This window comes from Suncus etruscus, chromosome 8 (genome assembly GCF_024139225.1).
Source record: "Suncus etruscus isolate mSunEtr1 chromosome 8, mSunEtr1.pri.cur, whole genome shotgun sequence".
Classification (NCBI taxonomy): domain Eukaryota; kingdom Metazoa; phylum Chordata; class Mammalia; order Eulipotyphla; family Soricidae; genus Suncus; species Suncus etruscus.
In genome coordinates, this window is record NC_064855.1 from 35,854,666 (window position 1) to 35,874,092 (window position 19,427).

A 19,427-nucleotide genomic window follows, 5' to 3' on the forward strand; every position below is an offset into this window, starting at 1 on the left:
AGCATCACATAAGGTTCTAGATCGCACTCTCGCTTGAACATTGATCCTGCCAGAGTCTTCCTGTAAGCATCAGTAAGAGAAAGAGAAATTTGCTTGCACTGATCAGTGAAGACAAAAAATTGGGATGAAGCCTGAGTATGTTGGAACTATGTCAGCTCCTCAGTAAATAATGCAAAGCAACTGTCTTAATGATGATCACTGAATTGAGCACATTAATGGGAGAGAAGTATGAAAAAAATTCAGATCATTCCATTAAAGGATAGAGTAGTTGAAGGCTGAAAAGATTGTGCAGATGGTACCTTGCATGCCACTGTCCCAAGTTCAATCGCCAGCATCTATATTGTCCTGTAATATGGCCAGGAGTAATTCCTGACTGCATAGCCAACAATAAGCCCTGAGCACTGCTAGGTATGACTCAAAACAAGCAAACAACTAAAATACTAGTATACTTGAGCAAAAAAATTCAATAGAAGTTGAAGATAGAGTCAGTGAACTTGGAGGATAAAATAGGGGAAGCTCTTGAGAAGTGGTCTACAGAACTGAACTTACCATGGCAGGTGATTGAGATAGAGTGGACTGTTGAAATATGGGACACTATGGTGAACGGTATGGTATTGGAACACCATATGAAAACACTACTATCAACAAGAGTGTAAATCCTGGTTTTAAAATTTTAAAATGGTATTTTAAAGATATAGAATATTATATAAGTATCCAAACCTCAGAGTCAACAAAACTGAAATCATGAGATTTCAGACTTTTACTTCCAGACTTAAAAAAATGCTGTCGGGGCTGGAGAGATAGCACAGTGGTAAGGCATTTGCCTTAGATGCAGAAGGATGGTGGTTCAAATCCTGGCATCCCATATGGTCCCTCGAGCCTGCCAGGAGCGATTTCTGAGATGTAGCCAGGAGTGACCCCTGAGCACTGCTGGGTGTGACCCAAAAACCAAAAACAAAATGCTGCCAAGGGGCCAGAGCAGTGGCACAAGTGGTAAGGCATCTGCCTTGCCCACGCTAGCCTAGGACGGACTGTGACTCAATCCCCGGACATCCCATATGGTCCCCCAAGCTAGGAGCAATTTCTGAACCCATAGCCAGCAGTAACCCCTGAGCATCACAGGTATGGCCCCTCCAAAAAAAAAAAGAAAGATGAGGCAGGTACATGAAACAATGTATCTTTATATTGTTTTTACATCACTTTTTTACATTGTTTCTATTAAAAGTTTTGTACAATGTTTTACAATTTCCAATAAATATGAAGTGAAAAAAAATAAAACTTGGGGCCGGAGAGATAGCATGGAGGTAAGGCGTTTGCCTTTCATGCAGAAGGCCATTGGTTCGAATCCCGGCACTCCATATGGTCCCCCAAGCCTGCCAGGAGCGATTTCTGAGAGTGAAACCAGGAGTAACCCCTGAGCACCGTGGGTGTGACCCAAAAACCAAAAAAAAGAAAAAGAAAAGAAGGGGGTAGGCGTGGTGGCGCCAGAGGTAAGTTGTCTGCCTTGCATCCCCTGGTGTCCCAGATGGTCCCCCCAAGGCTTAGCCAGGAGTAACCCCTGAGCATCAATGGGTGTGGCCTGAAAAAAAAAACAAAAAAAAAAAACTTTGGGCCCGGAGAGATAGCACAGCGGCATTTGCCTTGCAAGCAGCCAATTCAGGATCAAAGGTGGTTGGTTCGAATTCCGGTGTCCCATATGGTCTCCCGTGCCTGCCAGGAGCTATTTCTGAGCAGACAGCCAGGAGTAACCCCTGAGCACCGCCGGGTGTGGCCCAAAAACAAAAACAAAAAAAAAAAAAAGAAAAGTTAAACAGAAATCCTCTCCTGTGCAGAGAGAATCAAAGACTGGAATATGAAATGTACTTGGTTGGAAAAGTCTAATCATACATACATACATATACACACACACACACACACACACACACACAATCCTATATATATATATATATATATATTGGTTTTGGGACCATTCCTGGCAGTGCCCAGGGGCTATTTCTGGCTCTGTGCTTTCACTCCTGGCAGGCTCGGGGGACCATATGGAATGCCGGGTATTGAACCCAGGTCCATCCCAAGTTGGCAGCATGCAAGGCAATTGCCCTACCACTGTGCTATCCTCCAGCCCCTAATTATATTTTAAATGTTTAAATGGCAGTGTCAGTTCCAAGTTTAAGAACTATTAGAAGCGTTGGAGTAATAGCACAGTGCATTTGCCTTGTATGCAGCCAACTGGGCTCAATTCCCATAATCTCATAATGGTTCTCCAACCACCATCAGGAGTGATTCCTTAGCACAGAGTCAGGACTAACCCTGAACATCACTGAGTGTGATCCCAAAACAAAAGAAAGCAAAACAAGACAAAGGTGTTCCTAAAGGTTAATTAAATAGAGAAAAAAAAAAAGATTTAAATTTAATCCTATGAACTGTTAAAGTAAATTAGCCTCTAAATCCACTAAAAATTATTTTGTCTCATTTATTCAATGTTTGATAGATTTTTTTCATATACTTCAGTTTTTTGTTGTTGTTTTTGGTTTTTGTTTGTCAGGGTTTTTGTTTGTTTATTTATGTTTGGTTTTGGGGCCACACCTGGTGACGCTCAGAGGTTACTCCTGGCTATGTGCTCAGAAATTGGTCCTGGCTTGGGGGACTATATGGGACACCAGGGGATCGAACCATGGTCCCTCCTAGGCTAGCATGCAAGACAGACTTTGCTTGCACCTCTCCCTAGCTTCATACTTCAAGGGTTTTTTTGTTTGGTTTTTTTTTTTTTTTCTTTTTGGTTTTGGGGTCACACCCGGCAGCACTCAGGATTACTCCTGGCTCTATGCTCAGAAATCGCTCCTGGATGGCTCAAGGGACCATATGTGATGCCAGGATTCGAACCACCATCCTTCTGCATGTAAGGCAAACGCCCTACCTCCATGCTGTCTTTCTGGCCTCTATACTTTAGTTTTTAATGTAATCTTTTACCAACTAAATATGAAGGATCTATGTCTGATAAAAAAAAAAGAGTAAGTTGTAGAAAAAGAAGACTTCTTAAAAATAAAATTAACATGAGAGATTTATGAAGTAATATCAATAGGAACTATTTCTGATTATATGAGTTCCAGAAGAAGAAAGAACAGAATTTTTTATGAATATTTAGTAGCTGAGGAATTTTTCAATTTAGAAGATACCAAGAAACTGAAAGATCAAAGAGTTCCAAGCAAAATAAATTCAGACACCAGAATGCATTATAATTAAATAGTTTTGAATTGAAGTTTAAAATGAAATGAAACTTACTAGAAGGATGTGTTAATTGAAAATATACTGACAGAAAAAATAGATTGAACCTGAAACCAGGAATATTTTCTTCACTTAGGTTATCAACTCATATTTTAAGGAATGATGAAAGGCTGTCCAGACAAACAACAGTTTAAAGGAATTCATAGGCCACTAAGCCAGCTCTGCAATAAATTCCAAAGGATCTTTATAAATGGAAAAGAACCTTCACTCAGAGTAGTAAAATACTTTTTCAAAATGTAGGGAAGATGGAGGGACTTAAAACTCCAGATGTAAACAAAACACCAACACAAAAATAGTTAGAAGAAACAAACAAGAAGCAAATAAATCCTAATCAGTACAAGGGGAAAATAAAAAAAAAAATACAACAGAAAAACCCCTATAAAAATGGTAATAAATTCTTTATAACAATAATCTCATTGTAGATTAGTAGCCTGAACTCAACCAGATGCCAGAGTACCCACCATGGATTAGGAAACAAAAGCCAATGTACTGTTGAGATCTAACCTAAATTGTAATGATAACATAGGTTCAAAGTAAAGGTTTGGAAAATAAGCACACAAGCAATGAAAAAAAGCAAAGGAAGAGAAGAGGGAAAAAAGTACAACAACAAACTATTTGTGAAAATTATTATATGTTCAAATGAGGTCATTAAGTCACTAGACAGGAGATTTTATAAGCTCTTGTTGCTACCTGATCATTTTGTTACTTCATTTGTTTCTGAACATTAAGTGACTTCATCTAGACATGGCATCTAAATTGGTGCGTTCCTTTGGGGAAAATATTAAACAAAAATGGAGTTGTCACACAGTCCAGGAATTCCAAGCACTGTTGTTCTTACTGTGGCTTTTGTGGGGTGTGTTTTCAGCTGCCATGTTTTCTAGAAGTATGAGAAGGTGGGGGTGCCAGCACTCACTCTGAAAAAGTCCTGGTGAAAAAGTCCCAAATACTGGAAAACCTGGAGTTTTGCTCAGATTGGTGTCTCTGCAGAGAGCCATAGAGGAGTGGTGAAGCAGTCATTGGTAAAATGGAGATTGTGGTTATTAGATGCATCTGGTGTAGCTTTGGTCTACCCTCTTTACCTCCCCCCTCCCCAAGATTACCAGCTTTCAGCTGCATGACCAGTGTACCCATGATTTTTCTTGGTTTGGTTTACATCTTGTTTGAGAACAGAGTGAGTCTATGGAGCTGGCTGGTACAGACAGGGTGATGGCTTTTGTGATATATATATATATATAGATATATATATGTATATATCTATATAGATATATACATATATATATCTATATATATATATATTTGGGCAGATGAGGGTTTGGATCATACCCAGTGGCACTCAGGGCTTACTCATGACTTTGCGCTCAGAAATCGCTCCTGGGTCAGCTGCATGCAAGGCAAATGCCCTACCACTGTGCTACCACTTCGGCCCTGTGATAAATATTTTTTAAATAAAAATTTTTTCAAATATCAAAGCCACTTTCTTAAATACTAAGTTCTTCAAGGAATTTTAAAAGGAAAAAACACAATTAGAACAGATGTTTAAATAAATGTTATAGCAGAGATAGATTTTAAAAAAATAACAAAACGGGGCTTGTGGGGCCAATGAGGTGGCACTAGAGGTAAGGTGTCTGCCTTGTAAGAGCTAGCCAAGGAAGGACCGCAGTTCAATCCCCGGCATTCCATATGGTCCCCTCAAGCCAGGGGCAATTTTTGATCATTTAGCCAGGAGTAACCCCAGATCATCAAATGGATGTGGAAAAAAAAAAAAAAAAAAAAAACAGGGCTTGTGGGAGGATGCTTGCACCTTGCATGCAGCTGACTTGGGTTTTGACTCCTGACACCCATTTGGTCCCTGAGCACTGGCAGGAGTAATCCCTGAATGCAGAGTCAGAAGTTAGTCCTGAACCCAAAGACCCCTCAAGAAAAAAAAAATTAGAGTGGTGGAATTGCAAAGCATAGAAGTTAAGGTGCTTGCCTTGCTTGCAATCTTTTGTACCTCATATGGTCGACCTAGCTCTACCAGAAATAATCTTTGATCACAGGGCCAGGAGTAAGCATTGAGTATGGCTAAGTATTGCCTCAAATATCTCTAAAATATGTAATGTATACTTTTATATGTTTATCCAATTTGATTCATTGTCTTTAGAGAACCCTGTATAAGACAACTGACAAAAAATCGTTTTCTAATTTCCTATGAGAGTAGCTTATCCAAAAGTGAGACAAAGACAGTATTAGAAAAATATAGGCATGGGTCGAAGTGATAGCACAGCATTTAGGATATTTGCCTTGCTTGTGACCAACCCATCTATGTTCTATCCCTAGCATTCCATATGTTCCCCACACTTGCCTTGTATCCTGTTGACCCTGGTTCAGATCCCCAACTCTACATACAATCCCTAAGCTCTGCCACAGCTAGTCTAGACCCAAGAGTAGCTCCTGAGTGCATTCAGGTATGGCCTAACACCAGAAATAAAAACCTGATAATTAAAGATTATCTCTGAAAATATCCTTCCTCTCTGGGGATGAGTGGAAGGGGCATTTGGAGAATTATTTTAATTGTCACGATAATTTGTAAACTTTATAGTAGTTGGACTGCTTCTAAGGATTGTAAACATTCATTAGTTCAGGACCTTTTCAAAGAATGTTTTCTGACTCAAAATTCTGGTAATACTGTCCACCAAGTGCTGTGTTTGAACTATTAAATTGACTGATTCTCAGGGAAATGTAGTTTTAAAATTCTGAAGTCTTTTCTCTGGCACTATTTAGTATACTAGAAAATCATCCTCTGTTCTGCCTTCAGAGTTGAAACCTGGCCAAGAAAATTGTTCCAGTAGCAGACTCTTTTTCATTTTTAATTTTTATTTAAAGCACTGTGATTTACAGTTATTCTTAGGCAGATTTTAGCCATAGTGTTTCAACACCAATCCCACCACCAAGGTCAACAACTTACCTCCAAAAATGTTCCCAGAGTTGAAACAATATCCCCCCCTCTCCACTTGCCTGCCATCTTAATAGGCATCTTTTTTTCTATTTTTTTTTTAATTTTATTTTTATTTTGATCATAATGGCTTACATATCTTTCACAGTAGTATTTTATATTTAGTATAATAAGAGTCCCCCAAAGGGCCCGGAGAGATAGCACAGCGGTGTTTGCCTTGCAAGCAGCCAATCCACCAAAGGTGGTTGGTTCGAATCCAGGTGTCCCATATGGTCCCCATGCCTGCCAGGAGCTATTTCTGAGCAGACAGCCAGGAGTAACCCCTGAGCACCGCTGGGTGTGGCCCAAAAACCACACACAAAAAAAATCAAATAACAAAAACTAAAACAAAACAAAACAAAAAACAAACATGAATAAAAATGAACAGGGATAAAAAAAAAAGAAAAAAGAAAAAAATACAAAGAAAAAGGGAGAAAGTGATACAGGAGATTACTTTACATTTGGGGAGAAACAGGATAAGAGGTAGTGTTTTATAGGTCTATATTTATGATGAAAGTACAGGCTTCCCCATTGTCTTTTGAGATTTCCTTGTGAAGTGTGGGGTCCAGGCAGGGAGGTCTTGGGTAGAGTTCTTGCAGTGGGGGTCCTTTGGAGCTAGTTCTGGTATCAAATTCTGGTACCAAGCTAGTTCTGGTACCAAATTCGGGAGAGGTGATTAGGAGGGCCACACTGCATGTGTCAGTCAGTTGGTTGTAATTTTCTTGCCGGAAACGAGGTGAGAGTTTGGGTGGGTGTCTCTTCACTTGTGTAGTGGGTACTGGCTCATTGGGGTAGGAGGTCGGTTTTGAAGCCTAATGGATTAAGAACTGAGGGTGGAGGGTTATAATGTGGTGGGGATATCAGGGGTGGGATTGAGGGGTGAAGGGATAGCCGGATTTCTGGGGGAGGGAGAGGGGATTGTATATGGGAGGGGTTATATAGGGTATAGGTATGGGTTGTTTGTGGTTTAGGTTTGTTTCTTAAGGAGTATTCCTATCTCTGTGTGCTCCTGCCCATATATAAACATATAGAAGTTAGCTTAGGTGTATATAACGTAGAGAGGTCAGGAGGGCAAGAGGTGCACTGAGTACAGAAAAATAGGTAAGTATAGTACTTGAAAGGAAAGGAAACTAATAGTTCAACTTTTGGATATGTATAGGTTTCGTGTCTCGAGTACTGACCATTGTGTTAGTGAGGTCTATCTATATAGGTGTTTACCCTTTGCAGTATTGTCCACAGCGCCCTATATGTCAGTTTTCCTTTCCTATAGAGGGGGTAACCTTGTGATTTTTATTTGATATAGATTGAATTGATGATAGTGAGGAGGAGATGGTGGAGGAAGAGGGAGACAAGAAGAGAGAGTAGGAAAAAAACAAAACAAAATAAATCAACAGTCAAACAACAACAACAACAAAAATACGAAGTAATGAGAAGGGAGGGTATAAGAACAAGTGCATGTTAGTTCGGTTAAACGTGTTCGATGCTTACGCCCTGTGGTATAACTCTGTAGGTCACGGTTGTTGCTTCGGTGATATGGCTGGTCATGTGCTTCAGGTCCTAAAAGAAGGCATAATCTAGGGATAAAGGGTATGTTAAAGAGTTGTATCCGGCCATTTTTATGGTTCAAGCAGAGTATGGTGCCTTGTGTGACTGAGCACCGAGGTACCACCGTAGGATGTTCACCCTTTGTATCCAGGAACCCCTATGGACAGAAAAACTGAGAGGTTATTTTAAATGTGGTAAGGTTAAGGCATTCAAACATAATGTTTTGAGATGTTTCCAATGGACTCAGTAATTTTCCGTCCTAATCTTTACCTATAATCCTATATAAGATCCCTAGTTAAGTTATTATGGGCCTTTGTAGTAAAACGATAATTACATACCTGTTCTCTCTACACTGCTGTTTCTGCTGTTGCTGGTTTCTTTATGATATAATGTGTAATCGGGCCTTATGTTGTTTCTCTTCCCTTTGTTTTGGGCTCTACTCCCAAGTATATGGTGATTATTACAGTGTTTGAGATTTCTATTCTGTTACCCCCTGTTATTAAATTGCAGGGTATTGGTTGTATATCTGGTATATATTCTAGGTACTTCAGAATAGTGCTATCATTCTGTGTTTATCTTTCGTCTTCTGGCTTGCTTCGTTTAATTAATATGTTCTAGGTCCATCCACATTGCTGCAAAGTCTGTGATTATATCATTTCTGACTGCCATGTAGTATTCCATTGTGTATAGATACCACATCTTAATGATCCACTCATCTGTTGTTGGACATCGAGGTTGGTTCCAAGACTTGGCTATTATAGTGAGTGATGCGATAAATAGTGGGGTGCACACATACTTTGGGATGAATGTCCTTCTGATTTGGGGGTAGATACCTAGGAGAGCAATTGCTGGGTCAAATGGCAGCTCAATTCTGAGTTCCTTAAGCACTCTCCAGACTGGTCTCCATAGGTGTTGGACTAGGCGCAGTGGTCCTCAAACTATGGCCCACGGGCCACAGATTGTATTTGTATCTGTTTTGTTTCTTCATTGCAAAATAAGGTATATGCAGTGTGCATAAGAATTCGTTCATAAGTTTTGTTTTTTTTTTTTTTTAATTTTTTTTTTATTTAAACACCTTGATTACATACATGATTGTGTTTGGGTTTCAGTCATAAAAGGAACACCACCCATCACCAGTGCAACATTCCCATCACCCAAGTCCCAAATCACCCTCCTCCCCACCCAACCCCCGCCTGTACCCTAAACAGGCTCTACATTTCCCTCATACATTCTCAATATTAGGACAGTTCAAAATGTAGTTATTTCTCTAACTAAACTCATCACTCTTTGTGGTGAGCTTCCTGAGGTGAGCTGGAACTTCCAGCTCTTTTCTCTTTTGTGTCTGAAAATTATTATTACAAGGGTGTCTTTCATTTTTCTTAAAACCCATAGATGAGTGAGACCATTCTGCGTTTTTCTCTCTCTCTCTGACTTATTTCACTCAGCATAATAGATTCCATGTACATCCATGTATAGGAAAATTTCATGACTTCATCTCTCCTGACAGCTGCATAATATTCCATTGTGTATATGTACCACAGTTTCTTTAGCCATTCATCTGTTGAAGGGCATCTTGGTTGTTTCCAGAGTCTTGCTATGGTAAATAGAGCTGCAATGAATATAGGTGTAAGGAAGGGGTTTTTGTATTGTATTTTTGTGTTCCTAGGGTATATTCCTAGGAGTGGTATAGCTGGATCGTATGGGAGCTCGATTTCCAGTTTTTGGAGGAATCTCCATATCGCTTTCCATAAAGGTTGAACTAGACAGCATTCCCACCAGCAGTGGATAAGAGTTCCTTTCTCTCCACATCCCCGCCAACACTGTTTATTCTCATTCTTTGTGATGTGTGCCATTCTCTGGGGTGTGAGGTGGTATCTCATCGTTGTTTTGATTTGCATCTCCCTGATGATTAGTGATGTGGAACATTTTTTCATGTGTCTTTTGGCCATGCGTATTTCTTCTTTGTCAAAGTGTCTGTTCATTTCTTCTCCCCATTTTTTGATGGGGTTAGATGTTTTTTTCTTGTAAAGTTCTGTCAGTGCCTTGTATATTTTGGAGATTAGCCCCTTATCTGATGGGTATTGGGTGAATAGTTTCTCCCACTCAGTGGGTGGCTCTTGTATCCTGGGCACTATTTCCTTTGAGGTGCAGAAGCTTCTCAGCTTAATATATTCCCATCTGTTAATCTCTGCTTTCACTTGCTTGGAGAGTGCAGTTTCCTCCTTGAAGATGCCTGTAATGTCCTGTAGTGTTTTGCCTATGTGCTGTTCTATATATCTTATGGTTTTGGGGCTGATATCGAGGTCTTTAATCCATTTGGATTTTACCTTTGTACATGATGTTAGCTGGGGGTCTAAGTTTAATTTTTTGCAAGTGGCTATCCAATTGTGCCAACACCACTTGTTGAAGAGGCTTTCCCTGCTCCATTTAGGATTTCCTGCTCCTTTATCAAAAATTAGATGGTTGTATCTCTGGGGAACATTTTCTGAGTATTCAAGCCTATTCCACTGATCTGAGGACCTATCCTTATTCCAATACCATGCTGTTTTGATAACTGTTGCTTTGTAGTACAGTTTAAAGTTGGGAAAAGTAATTCCTCCCATATTCTTTTTCCCAATGATTGCTTTAGCTATTCGAGGGTGTTTATTGTTCCAAATGAATTTCAAAAGTGTCTGATCCACTTCTTTGAAGAATGTCATGGGTATCTTTAGAGGGATGGCATTAAATCTGTATAATGCCTTGGGGAGTATTGACATTTTGATGATGTTAATCCTGCCAATCCATGAGCAGGGTATGTGTTTCCATTTCCGTGTGTCCTCTCTTATTTCTTGGAGCAGAGTTTTATAGTTTTCTTTGTATAGGTCCTTCACATATTTAGTCAAGTTGATTCCAAGATATTTGAGTTTGTGTGGTACTATTGTGAATGGGGTTGTTTTCTTAATGTCCATTTCTTCTTTATTACTGTTGGTGTATAGAAAGGCCATTGATTTTTGTGTGTTAATTTTGTAGCCTGCCACCTTGCTATATGAGTCTATTGTTTCTAGAAGCTTTTTGATAGAGTCTTTAGGGTTTTCTAAGTAGAGTATCATGTCATCTGCAAACAGTGAGAGCTTGACTTCTTCCTTTCCTATCTGGATTCCCTTGATATCCTTTTCTTGCCTAATCGCTATAGCAAGTACTTCCAGTGCTATGTTGAATAGGAGTGGTGAGAGAGGACAGCCTTGTCTTGTGCCAGAATTTAGAGGGAAGGCTTTCAGTTTTTCTCCATTGAGGATAATATTTGCCACTGGCTTGTGGTAGATGGCCTTCACTATATTGAGAAAGGTTCCCTCCATTCCCATCTTGCTGAGAGTTTTGATCAAGAATGGGTGTTGGACCTTATCAAATGCTTTCTCTGCATCTATTGATATGATCATGTGGTTTTTATTTTTCTTGTTATTGATGTTGTGTATTATGTTGATAGATTTACGGATGTTAAACCAGCCTTGCATTCCTGGGATGAAACCTACTTGATCGTAGTGGATGATCTTCTTAATGAGGCATTGAATCCTATTTGCCAGGATTTTGTTGAGGATCTTTGCATCTGCATTCATCAGTGATATTGGTCTGTAATTTTCTTTTTTGGTAGCGTCTCTGTCTGGTTTAGGTATCAAGGTGATGTTGGCTTCATAAAAGCTATTTGGAAGTGTTTCTGTTTGTTCAATTTCATGAAAGAGTCTTGCCAAGATTGGCAGTAGTTCCTCTTGGAAAGTTTGATAGAATTCATTAGTGAATCCATCTGGACCTGGGCTTTTGTTTTTCGGCAGACATTTGATTACTGTTTTAATTTCATCAATGGTGATGGGGGTGTTTAGATATGCTACATCCTCTTCCTTCAACCGTGGAAGATTATAAGAGTCCAAGAATTTATCCATTTCTTCCAGGTTCTCATTTTTAGTGGCGTAGAGTTTTTCAAAGTAGTTTCTGATTACCCTTTGAATCTCTGTCATATCAGTAGTGATCTCTCCTTTTTCATTCCTGATACGAGTTATCAAGTTTCTCTCTCTCTCTTTCTTTGTTAGGTTTGCCAGTGGTCTATCAATCTTGTTTATTTTTTCAAAGAACCAACTTCTGCTTTCGTTGATCTTTCGGATTGTTTTTTGAGTTTCCACTTCGTTGATTTCTGCTCTCAGCTTTGTTATTTCCTTCTGTCTTCCTGTTCTTGGGTCCTTTTGTTGAACATTTTCTAGTTCTATTAGCTGTGTCATTAAGCTACTCAGGTAAGCTCCTTCTTCCTTCCTGATGTGTGCTTGCAAAGCTATAAATTTTCCTCTCAGTACTGCTTTTGCTGTGTCCCATAAGTTCTGAGAGTTTGTGTCTTTATTGTCATTTGTTTCCAGGAACCTTTTTATTTCCTCCTTGATTTCATCTCGGACCCACTGGTTATTGAGCATGAGGCTGTTTAACTTCCAGGTGTTAAAGTGTTTCTTCTGAGTCCCTTTGGAGTTCACAAATAATTTCAGAGCCTTGTGGTCAGCGAAGGTAGTCTGCAAAATTTCTATCCTCTTGATCTTATGGAGGTATGTTTTATGTGCCAGCATGTAGTCTATCCTGGAGAATGTCCCATGTACATTGGAGAAGAATGTGTATCCAGGTTTCTGGGGATGGAGTGTCCTATATATATCCACTAGGCCTCTTTCTTCCATTTCTCTCCTCAGGTCTAGTATATTCTTGTTGGGTTTCAGTCTGGTTGACCTGTCCAGTGTTGACAAAGCCGTGTTTAGGTCCCCCACAATTATTGTGTTGTTGTTGATATTATTTTTCAGATTTGTCAGCAGTTGTATTAAATATTTTGCTGGCCCCTCATTCGGTGCATATATGTTTAGGAGAGTGAATTCTTCCTGCTCTACGTACCCCTTGATTAATATAAAATGTCCGTCTTTGTCCCTTACAACCTTCCTGAGTATAAAGTTTGCATTATCTGATATTAGTATGGCCACTCCAGCTTTTTTTATGGGTGTTGTTTGCTTGGATAACTTTTCTCCAGCCTTTTATTTTGAGTCTATGTTTGTTCTGACTATTCAGGTGCGTTTCTTGTAGGCAGCAGAAGGTTGGATTGAGTTTTTTGATCCATTTAGCCACTCTGTGTCTCTTAACTGGTGCATTTAGTCCATTGACGTTGAGAGAAAGAATTGTCCTGGGATTTAACGCCATCTTTATTTCAAAATTTGGTGTGTCTTTTGGGTAGTCTTGTCTTAGATTAGGTCTTTCAGTTTTTCTCTTAAGACTGGTTTTGTGTCTGTGAAGTTTCTGAGCTGTTTTTTGTCTGTGAAACCATGTATTCTTCCATCAAACCGGAAAGTGAGTTTTGCTGGGTATAGTATTCTGGGTGAAGCATTCATTTCATTCAGTCTTGTCACAATATCCCACCACTGCTTTCTGGCATTGAGCGTTTCTGGTGACAGGTCTGCTGTAAATCTCAGGGAAGCTTGCTTGAACATGATTTCCCCTTTTGATCTTGCTGTTTTCAGAATTCTGTCTCTATCTGTGGGATTTGTCATTGTGACTAGGATGTGTCTTGGGGTGGTTTTTCTGGGGTCTCTTTTGGTTGGTACTCTTCGGGCATGCAGGATTTGATCACATATATTCTTTAGCTCTGGAAGTTTCTCTTTAATGATGTTCTTGACCATTGATTCTTCCTGGAAATTTTCTTCCTGGGTCTCTGGGACTCCAATGATTCTTAAGTTGTTTCTGTTGATCTTATCATAGACTTCTATTTTCGTCTGTTCCCATTCTTTGACTAATTTTTCCATTGTCTGCTCATTTGCTTTAAGTTTTTTGTCCAATCTCTCCTGCTGTATGGAATTGTTATGTATCTCATCTTCCACAGCACCAAGTCTATTCTCAGCTTCTGATACCCTGTCCCAGAGCTTATCCATTTTGTCATTCACTTCGTTTACTGAGTTTTTCAGGCCTGTTAGTTGACATGTTATTTCAGTTTGGAGTTTTGTCATTTCTGCCTTCATATTTTCTTGGTTCTTATTAGTGTTCTGTTCAACTCGATCCATGGTTTCTTGGAGTCTGTTGAGCACCTTCCATATTGCTAGTCTAAAGTCCTTATCTGAGAGGTTGATTAGTTGTTCAGTCATTATCTGGTCCTCAGAATTGTCATCTTCATTCTCTATGTCTGATGCTGGCCTGCGCTGTTTCCCCATTGTCACATTTGTATTGTGGGTTTTTCTACGTGTTGTAGTGGTATTCATTGTCTATATGATGTAGGCAGCACACTCCTCTGGCTCCTCCCTTTCTGGATGGGCTGACTTGCCTCTAAGGGAGGGGAGTCCTCCGTGGATGAAGCCTCACACTGGGTCAAATCTTAGGCCCGAGCATGTAACAGAGAAGACAGTCCAGAGAGAAATGTTTGCTTCTGTGATATAGCGCCGTTCTTAGTGTGATTTTTCCTTCTTGTTGCAATGGAGTTCTTTCCTTAGAAAGAGTGCACGGCCGCGTAGCGAAGCGGAGCGGCCGTGCTCCTCTGAGCCTCTTTTTGCCCCACTCGCAAGAGTTTCACGCAAGAGGACAGTAGACAGACATAGACAGGTCACACTCACAGTCTTTCACAGCTGAGCCCCACTGGGCCGGTGTACTTTCGCGGATTTTCCCCCGCTTGGTGTCACACACAGGGAGCCAGCTTTTGCAAAGGATAGCCGGCTTTTATGCTCTGAAGTCCCTCCCTGAAAATGGCGTCTGGGCGAGCGAGGTTTCTGGAGGCTCTTTTTGCCCCACTCGCAAGAGTTTCACGCAAGAGGACAGTAGACAGACATAGACAGGTCACACTCACAGTCTTTCACAGCTGAGCCCCACTGGGCCGGTGTACTTTCGCGGATTTTCCCCGCCTGGTGTCACACACAGGGAGCCAGCTTTTGCAAAGGATAGCCGGCTTTTATGCTCTGAAGTCCCTCCCTGAAAATGGCGTCTGGGCGAGCGAGGTTTCTGGAGGCTCTTTTTGCCCCACTCGCAAGAGTTTCACACAAGAGGACAGTAGACAGACATAGACAGGTCACACTCACAGTCTTTCACAGCTGAGCCCCACTGGGCCGGTGTACTTTCGCGGATTTTCCCCGCCTGGTGTCACACACAGGGAGCCAGCTTTTGCAAAGGATAGCCGGCTTTTATGCTCTGAAGTCCCTCCCTGAAAATGGCGTCTGGGCGAGCGAGGTTTCTGGAGGCTCTTTTTGCCCCACTCGCAAGAGTTTCACGCAAGAGGACAGTAGACAGACATAGACAGGTCACACTCACAGTCTTTCACAGCTGAGCCCCACTGGGCCGGTGTACTTTCGCGGATTTTCCCCCGCCTGGTATCACACACAGGGAGCCCATAAGTTTTGTTTTTACTATAGTCAGACCCTCCAATGGTCTGAGTGACAGTGAACTGGCCCCCTGTTTAAAAAGTTTAGGGGGCATTCCCAACAGCAGTGGATGAGAGTAATAGGCACCTTTTTAAGTTTGGTTGTTGACATTTGTTTCTCATGATATAAGTGTTATTGACTCTATGGATATTTCTGTCTTTTCTTAATCCCACCAGTGTACCTGAATCCCATTGACCCTTGTTTCTTGTTATTTCATGTCTGTCTCCCCTTTCATATTATTTCTTTTCATTCTCACTATAATCTAGGGCCAATAGTATTCTAGATAACACCCACTTAAAAATGCGATGGCGCAAGCAGTAGATAATCTGCCTTGCATGTGCTAGCCTAGGACGGACCACGGTTCGATCCCCCAGCATCCCATATGGTCCCCCAAGCCTGGAGCGATTTCTGAGCGCATAGCCAGGAGTAACCCCTGAGCATCACCAGGTGTGACCCAAAAACCAAAACCAAAACAAACAAAAAAAGCTACAGTAGCAGATTTGTAATACTGTATCTTTCTCTGACTTTTACTTCTAGACTTCACTTTTGTTTTTACTTTGTACAATATAAGCCCTTGACAGAAACTCCATGGGCAAGTCTGAGGATAAAGGATGGCTAACAACATAGGTTGTAGCCTATTTTACTTAGATTTTTCAGTCGGTTTGCATTTCTGTGTATAGATACTTCATTGGTAATTCCATTGCTTAAGCATTTCTGATAATTTTCAGAGAAGCTTTTTGTGTTTCTCTTGTATACCCTTTTAAAAATCCTCGAGATGTACCTTTCTTGGCCCTACAAAAGATAGCTTTTTATCTCCTTCATGTGTCATTTGTGTATGATTTTGTATGCTTTGTGTTCCATTTGAGATTTTTGTTCATCTTTCACATTCAATTGATCTTAAGTCATCAGTCTTTTTCCGTATTCTTTTTGGCAGGCTAATTAAAAAAATAAAAAGACATTATGAAGTAAAAGTTGACATCTTGGGCTGAAGCAATGGTGCAAGCAATAGGGCATTTGCCTTGCACTTGCTAACCTAGGATGGATTGCGGTTCAATTCCCAGGCATTCCATATGGTCCCACAAGCCAGGAGTGATTTATGAATGCATAGCCAGGAGTAACCCCTGAGCATCGCTGGATGTGGCCCAAAAAAACAAACAAACAAACAAAATGATAATAATAAAGTTGACATCTTTTTTTTTTTTTTTTTTTTTTTTTTTTTTGTTTTTTTGTTTTTGGGCCACACCCGGCAATGCTCAGGGGTTACTCCTGGCTGTCTGCTCAGAAATAGTTCCTGGCAGGCACGGGGGATCATATGGGACACTGGGATTCGAACCAACCACCTTTGGTCCTGGATCAGCTGCTTGCAAGGCAAACGCCGCTGTGCTACCTCTCCAGACCCTAAAGTTGACATCTTAAAACCAGAAATTATGGCTTTCTGGTGCCCTCTTATTCCAGATATGAAAATAACGGTTCTTCCCTATGTCACTTTATATATTTATTGTAACTCGGTTATTTTCGATTCTTCTCTGGATGAAAGCAGGCTCATAGTGCTTGTACTCTGGGGTGCTCACTTTCTCTTTTCTCCTTTATTTCTCCATTCCATTTGGGCTCCCAGAATCAGGCAGAAGGTACATGGACACTTTTTCTTGCATTTGTAGTGGGAACCTTGGAAGCATCCTGTTTTGATTTTTAAACTGTGTTCATTTCCAAAAGTGTGAAAGAGGCTGCAGTGACAGTATAGCAGATTGGGCATTTGCCTTGTAAGTGGCTGACCTGGATTTGATCTCCCACATTCCATATAATCAATCACCTGACCCCCACCAGGAGTGATTCCTAGGTGCAGAATGAATAGTAACCTAAGTACCCCAAGGTGTAGCCCAACCCCCCCAAAGTGTGAAATAAGAGAGATATAATAGGTTATTATATTGGTAAATAGTATTAGAAGAGTAACCATTGATATAATTCTTAACATCTGTAAAAGAAATAATATGTTTTTAATAATAAAGGTTTGATAAAGACAAGTTATGAAAAGCATATGGCATTTAGTCTAGCTATGTTGTTTTTTTATAGTGTTAGGTTATTTTTGTTTCATATCTGATTTCATGTAATTTATTTTTTTTATAGGCCTACACAAGTGAAATGGCAACTGATGGTAGCTAGTTGTTTTAGAAGAAGTGGTAAATAATCTGCTTTTAAAATATTTTCTTTCTCTCTTTAGATAATTAAATGTGTACTAATTGCATTATTGAATAATAGAATGATTAATTTGTACATTATGTGAAAAATCTAATTATTACATACAGAAATGTGAAAAATCTAATTATTACATACAGAAAAAGATTATTTTAAAAGTTGGTTATAGTTTTTCCTCTTTTCAGGATGTTACCTAGAAGAGATTCAACCCATATTCACATAGAGCATGTTCTCCATACTCAACTACAACTAGACACAAAATGTGTCTCAATCACATATTTCAGCACCCCTGAAAAAAAACCACTATTAAAGAACAGATTCTTTTTTAAAACTTGATTGATTGATTGATTGTGCTACCCAGTGGCACTCAGGGTCACTCCTGGTTCTGCACTCAGAAATCATCCCTAGCAGGCTGGGGGGATGTCAGGAGTCGAACTGACTCCCTCCCAGGTTGGCTGCTAGCAATCAAGGCAAATGCCCTACCACTGAACTATCTCTCCAGCCCCTAAAAAACAGACTCTTTATTTCTCAAGATTAATGTGATCATTGTCAGCCTTACTCACAAATTCTGAAATATTAATTTATGGGCCTGGAGCAATAGCACAGCAGTAGGTAGTTTGCCTTGCACACAGCCTATCCCGGGCAGACCTTGGTTCGATCCTCAGCATCCCTATTGTCCCCCAAGCCAGGAGCAATTTCTGAGCACAGAACCAAACCCCTGAGCATCACTGGGTGTGGCCCTGCCAAAAAAAAAACATTTATATTTATATCTTCTACTTAACACTTTTGTAGGATGTTTTTTTTTTTCCCTGTGATTTCCTTCACAGAATACATGCATACTAGAGGTGCTTACATCATTTAGTGAGTAAATTTGTCATATTAAGGTCTTCCTTACTGGAATAGGAACATAACTAAAATATAGATGCTTTATTTTTTAATACAATTCTAAATTACCTGTAGTTGTGTCATTGTCAATCATACATAAAATATCTAAGACATGAAGTATTGGCCTAATGAAGAGTTAGTCTGAAGTAATAGTGTGACATTCTTGAGGCATTGAAATGTGGGTTAGAAAAGTAGGTCCTCCCAAAGGTGGTTGGTTCGAATCCCGGTGTCGCATATGGTCCCCTGTACCTGCCAGGAGCTATTTCTGAGCAGACAGCCAGGAGTAACCCCGGAGCACCGCCGGGTGTGGCCCAAAAACCAAAAAAAAAGTAGGTCCTCGGGGCTGGAGTGGTGATGCAGCAGTAGGGCATTTGCCTTGCACACAGCTGTGGTTTTATTAAAACCCCCGGCATCCCATATGGTCCCCCTAGCCAGGACCAATTTCTAAATGCATAGCCAGGAGTAAACCCTGAGCATCATTGGGTGTGGCCCAAAAACAAACAAACAAAAAAAAAGGGAAAAAAAAGTAAGAAAGAAAAGTAGGTCCTAATTGTTTTGAGAATCTACTGTGTCCTGATGCTTTTCTTGCTGTTTCACTTGATCCTCATGACTACTTGAGGCAGCACAGTCCATCCCAATGACTTCCAGCTTAATTTCTTTAGTGAGAAGATCTTTGACTCCAATTAATTGCTCTTTTCATTGCTGCTCTGTGAAGTAGGATAATCTTATTACTAAGTAAAATGCTTTTTACATCTTTTTAATGTTTAAAAATAAAAACTACCAGGGCTGGAGCAATAGCACAGCGGTAAGGCTTTTGCTTTGCATGCAGCCAACATAGGATTGACTCCAGTTCAAATCCTGGCATCCCATATGGTCCCTGAGCCTGCCAGGAGTAACTCCTGAGCACTGCTGGGTGTTATTTCCCCCAAATAAAATGAAATAAAATAAAAACTACCACCAAAAAGATAATTTTTGTCTTTTCCAACTAAGGAGGTGACATTGAGATTAATAGTACACTCATTTAAATTATCTTAAAATTTACCATTTATTGGGGCCGAAGAGAGAGCATGGAGTAAGGCATTTGCCTTGCATGCAGAAGGACAGTGGTTCGAATCCTGGCATTCCATAAGGTCCCCTGAGCCTGCCAGGAGCGATTTCTT

The 19,427-nt window shown here is 40.3% G+C and overlaps 1 protein-coding gene across 1 annotated transcript in view; it reads left to right on the forward strand.

Annotated features, from left to right (window-relative positions):
* The window catches only part of IFT88 (intraflagellar transport 88), a 133,425-nt gene that overhangs the window by 79,844 nt on the left and 34,154 nt on the right, over window positions 1-19,427 (forward strand). The window contains exon 21 of the mRNA XM_049778222.1: window positions 17,314-17,366. Coding sequence (XP_049634179.1) covers window positions 17,314-17,366 — 53 coding nt within the window. The remainder of the gene's footprint in view (window positions 1-17,313; window positions 17,367-19,427) is intronic.